The sequence below is a fragment of the Bos indicus x Bos taurus genome, chromosome 1 (assembly GCF_003369695.1).
Source record: "Bos indicus x Bos taurus breed Angus x Brahman F1 hybrid chromosome 1, Bos_hybrid_MaternalHap_v2.0, whole genome shotgun sequence".
In the NCBI taxonomy this organism is placed as follows: Eukaryota; Metazoa; Chordata; class Mammalia; order Artiodactyla; family Bovidae; genus Bos; species Bos indicus x Bos taurus.
Genome location: NC_040076.1, coordinates 143,425,076 through 143,439,602, shown reverse-complemented (window position 1 = coordinate 143,439,602; position 14,527 = coordinate 143,425,076). Strand labels below are relative to the sequence as shown.

At 46.9% G+C, this 14,527-nt stretch overlaps 1 protein-coding gene across 1 annotated transcript in view; it reads right to left on the bottom strand.

The window, feature by feature from the left end:
• TRAPPC10 (trafficking protein particle complex 10) overlaps positions 1 to 6,639 on the bottom strand; it is a 75,799-nt gene extending 69,160 nt beyond the window's left edge. The window contains exon 1 of the mRNA XM_027547292.1: positions 6,450 to 6,639. Within this exon, the coding sequence (XP_027403093.1) occupies positions 6,450 to 6,516 (67 nt within the window). The 5' untranslated portion in view covers positions 6,517 to 6,639. The remainder of the gene's footprint in view (positions 1 to 6,449) is intronic.
• Positions 6,640 to 14,527: the final 7,888 nt, after the last annotated feature.

Sequence of the window (14,527 nt, the reverse complement as noted above, 5' to 3'; positions counted from 1 at the left end):
TTTAAGGTTAAAGTTTCATTTCTAAAAGTTACAGCTGTATCTTTTTCAAAGGCTTCACCCAAATGCCAGGTTGACAGTCCCTCATCCTAAATGCTCCTGAGCAGAAGCTGAATCACATACCTGAGAATGCCTCGGTTTATTCATACATTTCTCCTGACCTGAAGTAAAGAAACCATACTTGAACACAACTCAGAAGGACTAGTTCAAACATTATGGGCCATGGAACTTTTCTTCTACTAGATTAATATGTATTTCCTCGATTCAAAAACTCCAAAGAGAAAATGCTCCAGCACCAAAAAACAAAGAGCCACGTAAGTGCATAGTAGTTTACCTGAAACCAAGTCTCAGCGGCCAGGACCCAAACTCTCCAAACATTTTCCTACAAAGCTATCTGATCCTGACAAAGACATGTATTTAAAGAAAATAACTACACCATTCAAAGCTCCTACCTTACATATAACACAGTTTCCCCTTTAGAGTAATGTTTGCTCACTTATTAATTTCCTCTACAAATATTTACTGAGCACCAACTATGTGCCCAGCACCATCCAGGTGCCACAAATACAGCCGTGAACATAGCAGATAAAGTTCTGAACCTCACATTCTATTCCAGGGCAGCCCAGGTTGTGGTGGAGAGCAACAACCATGAGAAAAAAAAAAAAAAAAAGTTTGTCAGGGGTGCTGAGCCAGAAGACTGAGCAAAGTCCAAGAGATGCCAAACCCTCGCAAGCCTGGGCGGTGGCACATGAGCAGCCCCAGTGCGCGAGGGAAACACCGAGGGGGTCAGGAGAGCGACAGGGCAGGGGCTGCTGGGCCGTGTGCTGTGTGAGGCCCAGCCAGGAGGCCAGATGGGGGTGGAGTTGGGGGACACGGACAGAGGGTCTCAGAGCCCACAGGAAGCCCTGAGAATACCATGCCGAGAAGGTGGGTGGCCCCTGGAGAGGTGGAAGCCAAGGAATTATGTGCCAACTTCTCTCTTGGAGGGACTGCCCCCAACCCCAGAGAGAATCAGCTTCAAGGGTAAGGCCAGAAATGAGCCAGCCAGCTGGAAGGCTGTGGGGGGTCCCAGGGAGAGGTGAAGGGGGCCAGGGTTTGGGGGAGCAGCAGTGAAAAGGGGCTGAATCCTAGATCAGTTTCAAAGACAAAATGGTATTTGCTGGTAGACAATGTTGGTTGTGAGAGAAAAAGAGAAGTCAGAATGACTCCAAGGTCATCAATGTTAAATTTAAAAACCAAATATTCTCAAAGAGCAAAATACTGCGAATACACTTAAAAGTCACATGAAGCGCAGTCCCACGGGGACGATCTGATTCAAAGTGGGGACAGAAGGGAGCAAGGACAGAAGGGAAGGCGAGGTGAAGGGAGGGGTGACAGGAGGATCTGTGGGGCCCGGGTCCGTCATCCAGACCCCCCAGGCCAGAGCAGAGGGAGGGGGATCACCAGGGAGCCCTGGGAGACAAGGCACCAGCACTCCGTCAACTGGCAAGAATCTGTTTTTAGACAAGAAATTCTCAGGTAAGTCACTTGCTTTTTCAATAAAAGGTGACCAAGGCCCTTCCTACCTCTTGTGTGGACCAGCCAGCTGGCTGTCCGCTCCCTTCCAGGTCAAGACTGGTTCCTGCATGGTGTGTGCCATGCTTATTTCAAAGAGCTTAAAAAAACTCAGACCCTTGAGTCTTACTGCATAAACCGAACTTCACTAGAAACTCTTCAGTAACACACCTTACAAACCAAGCCCATGACCTGAAGTTCAAATGGAAAAGGAAGTTTTTCACATCTAAATGATTGGTGCAGATCCACCCTAGAGTTGGGCTAACATACTAGTAACATCGGTTCCCATACTTACCAGGTGCTCCAGGATACTGCAGCAAACCCACAGGGGCCCAACGGATGTCCCAAATCTACAGGGAGAACAGCAATACCAAGCCATTCCAGGCCCCAGGAGAGTCAGTTTCAGTACTACGTAGGCTGTATTTCTTTCAGTGACATCACTATCATCACAAAACAGGGTAACTGTTGTGATGAAAGGCAAGTACCACCCCACCCCCACCCCAAGTAAAGCGAGCCACTGCATCCAATCTGATCCCCTGCTTAGAGAGGTTGTGCTGTGCCCAACAGGTGCAACCATCCCAAGAGTATGCTACTGTGGTTATCTAAGAAAGAAGTAAAAACTTTTCTTTCAATTTATGTGTATTTTTTTTTCAAATAACTTCTGTTAAGACATAATACTTAATAAAATTACCTGAATCTACTTAATAAATGGAATTACTAAATACTCTTTTGAGTCTAGAAGTGCTATGGAAAAATTACTGAAGACACTAAAGCCACCATGGAGAGAGAAAACTGAAGAATCTGTGCTGAGAAGCTAACATTTTTTGGCACATTCATCATTCTTCTGAGTACTTTACACATACTCATTCAAGCCCCTATCAACTCTCTGTGACTGGCACCGTCCCTGACCCGGGTCACAGATGAGAAAGTCATCACACAGTAAACCACGCCTGCTTTTACCTGCACACAGGTGGCAGCGCCTTCTAAAGCCAGGGAACACAGGCAGTAACTCCTCCAACCAAAGTCCCTACCTCCAACCATGGCCCAAGGAACTGAGGTCTCCTAAGGAGACACGTTCCCCCCTCTTCTCAACTGTTACCTCTCTGCTGACTTAAGAATGCACTGTGGACCAAGACCTGCATTTAAGTGTATCAGTTTAAAAAGAGGACATTTTAAGTTACTTTTCCAACAATGAAACTGAGAGTGGTTAAATCACAAATGCCACACTTTCATGCTTGGTAGAAAATCACAACGTGGGAATTTAAAAACTTTAACCCACAGGGAGAGAAAAACAAACTCCAGCCAGGTACAAAGTGTTACAGATCTACTCATTTCTTCTATCTTTTCCCCCACTATGAAAATTCATCTTTAACCCACAGGGAGAGAAAAACAAACTCCAGCCAGGTACAAAGTGTTACAGATCTACTCATTTCTTCTATCTTTTCCCCCACTATGAAAATTCATAATGTCAGATACAGAACTCTAAATATAGAGACTGAGAAAAATTAAAGCGGCAACATCCAGTGCAACTGGGAGAAAACAGATCATCATTTGGATGGAACACTGCTATTTTTCAGATACTACGCAATCTCATGTTGATGCTTTAGAATTGTAGGGCTGGAGAAGACTCTTGAGAGTCCCTTGGACCACAAGGAGAACCAACCAATCAATCCTAACAGAAATCAACCCTGAATATTCATTAGAAGGACTGATGCTGAAGCTGAAGCTCCAGTATTTTGGCCACTTTTTTCAAAGAGAGGACTCACTGGAAAAGAAGGGGGGGCGGCAGAGGATAAGATGGTTAGATAGCATCACTGACTCAATGGACATGAATCTGAGCAAACTCCAGGAGATAGTGGAGGACAGGGGAGCCTGGTATATCACAGTCCATGGAGTCACAGAGTCAGACACAACTGTTCAGTTAGCAACTGAACAATTCTGGGTAGGATAGCAACAAATCAGTGGAATTACCATAACTTTGCCTGCTAAACGAGACAGCTGGAAAGGAAACACCTCTTTCCTAACGTATCCTTAGATCAGAAACCCCAGTCTTTACTCCAAAGCAGAGAACTGATCCAGTGGCTGAAGGAAAAAAATCAAAGCTCCAACTTAAATTTAGACTAACCGGATCTGCTGAATTGGTTTCAGTTTCATGGTGCATCTTTCATGATTAGTAAATTATGCTATAGATGTTCAAATTGCTACAGCCAGGTGATTCATCACCCAATGTCATCACACCAGCAGCACCACTGAGAGCTCGGAGGACAACCCCGGGCATTTCAGACACATCTCCCAACACTGAGAAGTTTCTCCAACCCTGGAAGTGTAAGCAGATCCTCGACTAAGGTGGTCACTCTGCACCAGAGGCAGATGGGCAGTGGCTTTGGAAAATTTTAATTATGAACTGAAAGTCATTAAAACTTCTAGACAGCTTCAGAATATTATTAAAATAATTTAACAAGGTTTTCAAGTAATGATGTATCCTGTTTACCCCTAATCTCTGGGGACTTTCCCCTCTTCTCACAGTTGCAAATAAACAGTTCTTAAATTTATCTGAACCAGTAACATTCTACATTCTTCTCAGAAAGGCTGATGCACAATTCATTCAGAGTAAAATGTTCTAAATTATATGAAAAAAAATCTGAAAATGAGTTATCAACTCTGCTGTCATTTTTACAATGAACAAACACAGACTTCCTGAGGGTGCAATGGCTGCAAGAAGTAGTATACAGACTTTTGAAAATTAAAATGCTGCTAAGGGGGCTATGTACACAACAGCCAAGCCTCCAGATGGACTTTGAAAGCAGTTTTTCTACTACCTTTATCTACACTGCTTAGACCAGGGGCTCCCATCAAACGTGTGCTGCAGAAGGAATGGAACAAAATGAAGAAAGTATGACGCAAAACCAGGACAGCAAGTGCTTACTGGAGCTCCAGTCCAGACACACCATAATGGAATTTCAAGAGTGAACTATAAAGTCAGCTCTTCTAAAAGTTAAAAAAATCTTTAAATTTAAAAAGATCTTTTTTATTTTTCAAGCTAACTCTCTCTGAAAGTTTACTGAAGCCGCTTTCTTCTCTGAGGCACCAATGAATGAATGGTTGTGCCTTTGAAAACAGAGATACCATCAGTACAGACAACAGCTTTAAACACCGGAAAATCCTCCACCAGTGTAGCTTTTACAAAAGGAAACTTTCCCAGAGTTGTCTGTCATGTACGTGAAATGAAACTAAACACGTCACGTGTATCTCTAACACCAAGAGGATAACAATCTCCCCACTAAGTCAAGGCTGAACCAACAGAGCTTTAGGAACCTTCTCTTCAGGTATGTATTTACACAATGCCTACAGAAACACTGCCAGGAAAATGGAAGCTAAAGGCTATGAGGTATAATGAGACATCTGGATGTCTCCACAAGTAATACTGATCCAGCACTCAGAGCATGGAGGGCACTTGGGGAGAAGTCTCCAGGATCTGGGAGACACTGAACCCGAACATGAGCACCATCCAAGTTTGGCTCCTCTTCCCTCAGAATACAGAAAGCACCTGGGGATTAACTGCAGGGCCTCCAGATGACCACTGCATCTACCCGCTCTCTCAGACTGAAGGTGCAGTCCTGAGTAAGACTATCAGTTGGTAAGTGTCCTGGTGAAAAGAGAAAACTTGGCTGAATTATGCAAGCGTCTAAATTCAGATGTGACAACAGTCCATTTTCCTAAGAAAGTTTATCAGCTAAACATAAAGCAACAAAATTCGACTTTAAATATAGTTTCTCAGCAATATGACAAGAGAAAACACACAAGGAGAGTATCGATTAATCAGAAGAAAAAAAAAAGTGAAAAAGAATGAAAGAGAGAAACTTTAATTTTTAAAAGGATCTTCTACCTACAGAACTGTCTACTATGGCCTAAGTGCCTGCCCCCGGATGTTGCTATACAAAGAGTGCTTCCTTTCAAAGTATAGAAGACCATCTGAAAAAAATTAACTGACGACAAAAGCACTGTCAAAAGTCAAAACTCCTAATAGTCTGAAATCTCTCTCTGCAAGTCAGCAAAACGTCAGCCAACATTTCAACACTTTCCATAAACTCAGTGCTTTTGAAAGTACTGAATTCTGAGGTCACGACTGTAAATATTAGAGGGAATTTTGTAGAAACAAACAGTTCCTTTGTGGGTGCATAAATGTGGCACCAAAAAAAAAAAACAAACTGACAGCCAAAACGTCGAAACACCCGTCTCCGTCCAGAGCGCGGAGAGCTCGCCGAACCTTTACACGCCATCTGTGAAATGGGTCTCTGCTCTGTGCCGGCGTTGCGGGCGGGGAAGAGTCCTGGCCCCGGGGTCCCAGCCAGGCCGGCTATGCACGGCTCTGCCGGGCGTCCTGCGTCTCAGACCCACCACTTAATACGTTCCTGAAGTGCACACCCCGTCTCCTAACACCACAGCCGCACGCAAACTTCGTCCACGCTTGCGACCGAGCGCCGGGAGACCCGCTGCGGGGTCGGAAGGAACAGTGTGCCCGGAGGAGACAGTCTCCACCGCGAAGGACGGGCCGCGAGTGGCAAGCTGCCGACCCTGTGGCCGGACGGGGCTCACGGCGGGGGCCCCTCGGGGCGCACTTCGGTCAGGGCCGCCCCGCGTCCCCGGCGCTATCAACTGCAGCCGAACAACCTGGAGGGCGTCCCCAGGGAGGTCAGAGGTCGCCTCCAGGAGAGCTAGGAGATCGGCCCCGGGGAGGTCGGAGGTCGCCCGCGGGGTCAGAGCCCAGCCGCAGCCGCCGCCCCGGCCACACCTCTATTCCAGGAAGTGGCCGGGCCAGAGCGCGGGGGCCCAGGAGCCGGCGACCTGGGCCGCGCTACTCGCGGCCGCCGCCCCCTCCCTCGCCGCCGGGCACTCACAGGTGACGATGGGCTTGTTCTCCATGGTGTATATCACCGGCGGCAGCGGCTCCTCAGGGGCGTCCATGGGCTTCCGGCGTCACCGGCCCGGCCCCTCGCGCCCCATGGGCAGCCCGAGGCCGCGCCGGGCCAGCCCAAGCCTGAGCGGCGCCGCAGCCGCCACAGCGACGCCCGCCCGGCAGCGCTAAGCAGCTCCAGAGCCGGCCGCCCGCCGCCGCCGCCCGCCGGCCGCATCCACTTCCGGTGCCGGCGCGCGGCGGGTACCGCTTCCGGGGCGCGCGCTTTAAAGGGGAGGCCTTTCCGCCGTGCGGGCGCAACCCTCCGACAGAACGGTAGCTGGGGCTGAGTGAGGATTGGTGGAGCGCTCCTATGCGCCTGGGGGCCGAAGCACCCGTGAGCCGGCCGTGGGCAGTTGTGCGTCCCTCCTGGGCCCCTAATGTAGAGGCTGGACGGCCGAGAGCCGCCACCCCAAGCCGGCGCCCTCGGGCAGACTGGGCTGGCTTGGAGAGGGCAGCCCAAACTCGCCGCCGTGGGGCGCCCAGGAACATCAGCGCCGCCCTGCCCCACGCCGTGTACCCGACGCCGAGGACGGACTCAGGGGTCGCTGACAGCCGCGTGCGGACACGGAAGCCACCTGGGGGTCACTAACACTGACACATGGGCCCGGGAGTCACCAAGAACAGCAAGTGGACATGGGCATGTCAGTTTCTAACAGGTGTGGGACTGTCGCCCATAACCTAGCATTGTTATCTTTACCAAAGACCTGATGCCTGGGGGGATCAGTTAAGACACCGGGTTAATTCCCACCACTGAGCAAATGGCAGTTACCCCTTGCAAAACTCTTGGTCTTGTGTTTCTTGTCAGTCTGGTTTTATGAAGTACTATTGCTGCCGTGAAGTAGAACAAGATTATATACCTTCTCGGTACAACCTGAACCCTCCAGCACCACCTCCTCAGGGTTCACCTGGGAGATCAACCCCCATAAATCCTCTCTCTCTGGTTGGAAGCAACCATCTCTGAATTTCCACAACTCTGGTTTCCTGTCTCCATGGCACTGAAAACTTCTTGGAGTAGGGGTTGCCTTTTACTTTTGTCCCCAACCCGCTCCCCTCTCCATACCCACCAGGGCCTTCCGTGGCTTGTGCACCTTTGGGGAATGCACAGAATAAAACCTTACTTTAACTGCATGTACATTTCTTATGAAAGGAAAGTAGGTTTGGGGTACCTTTTACAAAAGCAACAAATGTATGTGAAACAGTTTGAGTGTGAACACAGTTGCTAAACGTGTGTGCGTAGTGTGCTCTGTGGCTGGGTGAGCAGGCAGAGGGCAGAATCCTGGACAGCTGGAGCCTGTGAGGCAGAGCACCGATCTCAGGATGGGGAATGAGAAGTCGGCGGGGGTGGTGGGGGGGGTACCTTGTACATGCCCCATGCCAGCTGGCCTCAGCACTTTCTGGATGAGATTCCAAGAGACCCACTGAGAAGAGAGTGAGAAGAGGGCAGAAGTCCACAAACTTGATGATAAATGTTGACTTACAGATTCAGAAACTCAGGACAACTTCAGTAGGATACCTGCAAATAGACTTGACAGGGACAGAATGGACAAAATAGGTGATTAAATAGTTAATCCCACTAGTAGTAAGTTAATGATTACTCAAGAAAGCAGGTTTGCTTAACAACAAAATCTTGCAACAGAAACACGAGACACGCCCCCAAACAACAAAACAATGGTGACAGGAGACCCACATCCTACCCAGTGAGCTGAGTGAGTTAGGAGCCCCCGAAACAGTTCTTTGGCCCCCAAGACAGGTTTTTTACACAATGCCCACAGAACAATAAAACAATAGTAGAAAAAGGGGCCTGCACTCTGCCCAATGGTGTCAACAAGTCAGTGACCCCAAACCAAGCTCTGTGCACACAGAAAACAAATCACTTATGGGAAGGTGACTTCAAAATGAAAGACGTTCATTGTACTGAGACCTGAAAGTGTTTTTCCAAAGTGCTATGACACTCCTGGCCTGACCATCTAGGGAGGGACAGGTAAACTCTGCCCCACCCGAGGAGGAACTGATGACGGAAACATGGCGTCTACTGGAGAGAGACAGAGAAGTTCTCCTCTCCTCCCCACTTTTCCTTTGATTAGAAACTGTGTCCCCTAAGTTATCAGGGTATGGCCTTTCTCGTCCGCCTGCTCGTAAGCCTCACAGTGTCCTGTTCTAATAAATCACTTCTCATCTGCCGCTTTGCTCTCACTGTATTCTTCTCTGCAGAGACATAAAGAGCTGTGGTACCTGAAATGACACCAAGTGATCTCAAAATCATACCTAGGCACGCTACAGTCAAAGTGATGAAAACCATAAAGAAAAAAGTCTTGAAAGCATCCAGCCAAGAAAGACAAGTTCTTTCTTGTCTTACTTCCAGGGGGAAAATGATAAGAATTTTGACTAACTTTTCACCACACAAAAAACCCACTATATAAAACTTTAAAGTGCTGAATTTTAAAAACTCAGCCAAAAACTATATGTTCAGCAAAAAAAAAAAAGCTATAAAAGAACAGATAAAGCTATTTCCTGATAAAGTTGAAAGAATCTGTGGCCAACAGGTAGAGACTACAAGAAATGCTTTAGGATATTATTTTTTTTGGTGTGGGGGGGTGGAATTCCCACTTTAGGATGCTCTTGAGGGTGAAAGAAAATAATATATCAATAATACACTGGAAACTTAGATGTATGGGAAGGAAAGGATAGCCCTGGAAATAATCAACAAATGGGGAAACATAAATTATGCTTTTTTCGTCTTCCCATAGCTTTCTTAACAGACAACTGACTGTTTAAAGCATGCTTAATAACTTTGTGTGATGGTTTTAAAGTGTATATAGAAGTAAATGAGGGACTTCCCTCATGGTCCAGTGGCTAAGACTCTGTGCTCCAGTGCAAGGGGCATGGGTTCGATCCCTGGTCAGGAAGCTAGATCTCACGTGCCACAACTAAGATCCGGCACAGCCAAATAAATAAATACTTAAAAAAAAAAAGTAAATGATATGACAGTGATAATACAAAGGATGTGTGGATAAAGGACATCACACGTTTGTGAATGGGTTACGTTGTCAAGTGAGAAATTTCAGGCGTGAGGTGATAAGTGGGAGATGAGAAATGTGTATATGAAGAGGTGTGTGTGTGTGTGTGTGTGTGTGTGTGTGTGTGCGCGCGCGCATGCGCATGCAGTCTGTCATGTCCGACTCTTTACCCCCCCCTGGACTGTAGCCCACCAGGCTTCTCTGTCCATGGGATTTCCCAGGCAAGAATACTGGAGTGGGTTGCCATTTCCTTCTCCAAAGGAAGTAAAACGGAATAATATAAAATATTTGTCCAATCCAAAAGGAGGCAGGAAAGGAACAGCAGAAGGAAGAAAAATCAGAGGAGACCAACTCAGGGAGCTCCCAGGACTCTGTGCCTCCACTGCTGGGGCCCATGTTCAGTGCCTGTTCAGGGAACTGAGATTCTGCAAGTCTTGCAGCCCAACCAAAACTTTAAAAAAATGAGAGAGAGAGATTCAACACAAACAGCCAATTATCACATGAAAAGATGCTCAACATCCATTAGGTATCAGGGAAATGCAAATTAAAGTGGCAACAACATATCACTTCACATCTACTCAAATAAGAAACATAAAAATAAAATGAAACGAATGATACCAAATGTAGACTCCAAGGCCAGGTCTCCACGTCTTAATCTATTCTAACAGAGAAGTAAATGCCGAGACTCTGAAAAGATAGACACTAAAAATTCTTCCTTCATGGCAATGCTGTGTCCTGGCCTCACTGGCCAACTCTTGTTTGGAAGAATTTTCTTTCTGGACAGAGGGAAGGGGAGGTCAAAGTTCTTCCAAACTCTACTAGGCAACACTCCAGCTCACGTGTGGTAAGTGAGCTATTTTTCCCCTAAGCAGACCTATCGGAGGTTTTATTTTTCACATGGGAATTTAGAAAACGGTTGAATTTAGCACACATTCTGGTTTAGTGATCCCTTTTAATACTGGTGAAAATGATGCTATTCCTATTAACTGATGTCCACTGAATGTTTTTGTTTTTTCCCTGGATCCTTTTCTCCTGAGATAGCATTTGCTTTTTCAAAGGTTGCTGGAACTGGAGCCCAAACAGTCTTTCCTGGTAGCCCGTTACGCTGTCTCCAGGCTGCAGAGAGCCTGATCAATTATGTATTGGGATATTGCAGATGCTTCGTCTGAAGGGAGGCCTCACAGAGTTTGCTCTGCCCCACCACTCAGGCCCTCACCACAGAGGGCTGCACCAAAACCGAAGGCCAGGCAGCAGCTGCTCACAGCAGGTTTATTCCTAGTAGCTGAAAACTGGAAACCACCGGGTGTCCTTTGATGGGTGACTAGTCTGACAATGTGTGGTCCATTGGCACCGTGGATGCAGCAAAAAGACTAAAATGTTGATATATACAACCACCTGGATGGATCTTGACAGAATTATGCTGAATGAAAGAACTCCAGTCCCCAAAGGCTATATATCATAGAATTCCATTTCTGGAACACTCTTGAAAATGACAAAATTATAGACATGGAGGACAGTTTAGTGACTGCTGGGGGTTAAGGAGGGGCTGGGGTAAGGAGGGAGTGGATGTGGCTACAGAAGGGCAGGAGGAGGGGCCCTGGGGGCACACAATGTCCTGTGTCTGGGCAGCACTGGTGTCAGCTCCCTGCTGTGATGTTGTGCTAGAGTTTTACAAGACACTGCCACTGCCGGAAACTCAGGGCATTTTACCCAGTCCAGGCTTGCACTACATACCGCTCGACAACCCAATAAATTGAGAGACCAACAGAAAGCCAGCAGACCGAGGACAGGGTGGACTAGTGTCCCAAAGAACCATCTTGCCCAGCTTTATCTTTTTTTTTTTTTTTTAATATTTACTTATTTATTTGACTGTGCAGGTCTCAGTTGGGGCACTCGGGATCTTTGATTGTAGTTTCAGCATGTAGGATCTAGTTTCCTGACCCCACCCCCCGCCACCGACCCAGCCGCATTGGGAGCATGGAGTCCTAGCCACTGGACCACCAGGGAAGTCCCATTGCCCAGGTTTAGATGCTAGTTTCTTTCACAGAGCAAAATGGCAGGGGGTGGGGGGGCGGCGGGGAGGGGGGTAGGTGGGGAAGAAAAGATTTTTTTTTTTTTTTTAAAAAGGCCCTAAATTGTTGCAACTATTTCTTCCTTCTAGCCAGACTCCCAGAGGGGATGTGTTCATTTCTTCTTTCCTGCAGGAAAGAAGACCACCTTCTTTTTTACAGGCGGTCCTGGTCAGGGTGTTTCCTGCGAGCTGGAAAAAAAAAAAGGTATTTCAATTTAACCTCAGGCATTGGAGGCAGGGCTCCTGGAGTTGGGGCACTATGTGTACTTCAAGCTATAGGCAGCATCCCTTTAGTGACTAACTTGTAGCAAAAGCAATAGAACACACAGGTTCAAGTGAAAGAAAGAGACCCGGCACAGAGTCAGATTGGGTTTTCCCTATTTTCCCTATTATGTAAAGGGTGTGTGGGACCTCTCTACAACAGCATATGACTCTACATGATCTCAAAGTGGAATTTTAATAAACTCACCTGACTCTGAAGCCATAACACACAGAGAACCCGGTCAGTGAACACTCCCATTTCGTGGCGCTCCGGCGCTTCTCACTGCACGTCCTTCCCTCACCTGGTGTGCAGGAGCACTGTTGCATGTAGCACTCTGAGGAGTGAGGCAGGGTGGTCCTGACCTCAGGGCAAGTGTTCCCTTATACTTAATCCAGCCTTCCGTGAAAGGTAGCCTCAGGGGAGCACATGGTCCACAGAGGGAAATAGACGTAGAAAAGCTGTGACAAACCTAGACAGCATAATAAAATGCAGAGACATCACTCTGTCAACAAAGGTCCATAGAATCAAAGCTATGGTTTTCCCAGTAGTCATGTACAGATGTGAGAGTTGGATCATGTAGAAGGCCGAGTGTCAAAGAATTGATGCTTTTGAATTATGGTGCTGGAGAAGACCCTTGAGAGTCCCTTGGACTGCAAGAAGATCAAACCAGTCAATCCTAAAGGAAATCAATTCTGGATATTCATTGGAAGGACAAAAAACATCAATGTACTCTTGTCTGGAAAATCTCATGGACAGAGGAGCCTAGTGGGCTGCCATCTATGGGGTCTCACAGAGTCGGACACGACTGAAGCGACTTAGCAGCAGCAGCAGCTGGAGAAGACTCTTAAGAGTCCCTTGGACTGCAAGGAGATCAAACCAGTCAATCCTAAAGGAAATCAACTCTGGATATTCATTGGTAGGACTGACGCTGAAGCTGAAGCTCCGATACTTTGACCACCTGATGGGAAGAGCCGACTCATTGGGAAAAAACCCCTGATGCTGGGAAAGATTGAAGGCAGGAGAAGGAGGGGACGATGGAGGATGAGATGGTTGGATGGCATCATCAATTCAATGGACATGAGTTTAAGCAAGCTCCAGGAGATGGTGAAGGACGGGGGAGCCTGGTGTTCTGCAGTCCATGGGTCGCAAAGAGTTGGACACAACTTAGTGACTGAACTGAATAGTTATGTGGAGAAATATCTCCTTCGTGAATTAGAGAGGAAATGCCATATAACCTTTCTTTCAACTAAATTAATAATTAAAAAAAAGAAAACTTGGGCAGTGGGAAATGAGAGAGGTGAGGGTGTGGGGAAGCGAGCAGCTCAGCACCCCTGCATGGAGGTTTCTCTGCTTCAGTGGATTCTCTGAGATGCCAGCTTTTTAAAAAGCAGTTACACCCTTTCATCCTCTGATGCAACAATTCCACTTCTAGATCTCTTTAAGGAAACAGCCTCTCCCAGAACTTTATAGATGAAATTCATGTTGCAGCATCGATGGCCAAAAATTGAAAACAGCAAAAACATCAATAGCTGTTATGTAATTTAACAATTACCCTATGTTTATTGATGAACTATTATGTCACCATCAAAATAGTGTTTAGAAAGTGTTTGTGATAGTCTGGAAAGTCTTAAAATGTTCACTGTTAAAGTAGATTCCCAAATCATAAAACTTTCCCCCTTGCCATGACGGGGATTGCTATTTGCACTGTTTCTCTCCTTCTTTTTGGAGTGGTACCTTTGATGAAGTAAGCTGAAGTCAGAGGAATTTGTCACCCCCTAACTAGAAGAATCGTGGAGGTACAGAACTGAGCTAGTTGAGATGAGGCTTGAGCAACAGGAAAACCAACAGTCAGACATGCCTGTCATCTAATCTGAAACCTGGCTATCTTCAGGCCTTTGAATCTTCTCAAAGTCTCTTGAGCATTTTATTTATTCTATTGTTTTGGGCCACTCCACATGGTATGCAGGATATTACTTCCCTGGCCAGGGATTGAATCCAGGCCCCACGATGTGGAAGCCCTGAGCCATGACCACCGGACCACCAGGGAAGTCTCCCCTGAGCGTTTAAAAATGAGTCAATGCGAAGGAGTGATATGATCACAACTACATAAAAGTTAAAAAAAAAAAAAAACTATTTTAAAAGAGAGTGACTCTGGAGAAGGAAATGGCAACCCACTCCAGTATTGCTGCTCATGGACAGAGCAGCCTGGCAGGCTACATACAGTCTAGGGGGTCACAGAGAGTCGGACACGACTTAGTGACTAAACAACAGGACATTCAGAGCATGAAGGAATCTTCATCTTTTATTTCTCAGAACCAGAATCACAGGATATAGAGACCAGTTTTTATGATAAAGGTACAGGGACGGTACCGCTGCTTGGGTTGAAGAGTGCGGAGGAGAAGGTGATGGGGCTTCTCCTTTCCCTTGAGGTGAGTCCTCGTGCTGGGCCTGGGCCATCTCTGCCCTCACAGCCTCCCCAGGGCCACCACTGATGTCAGGGACCCCCCAGTGCTGCACTCTGCAACTGTCAGTTAGTACCACACCTAAAAGATCCGCTATCCTGCATGCCACAGCGAAGACCAGGTGCAGCCAAGTAAAAGAAATAAAGAAGTATTTTAAAAACTGTCAGTTATGGCAATGAAAACACTTCACTCCCAAACAACCATTCA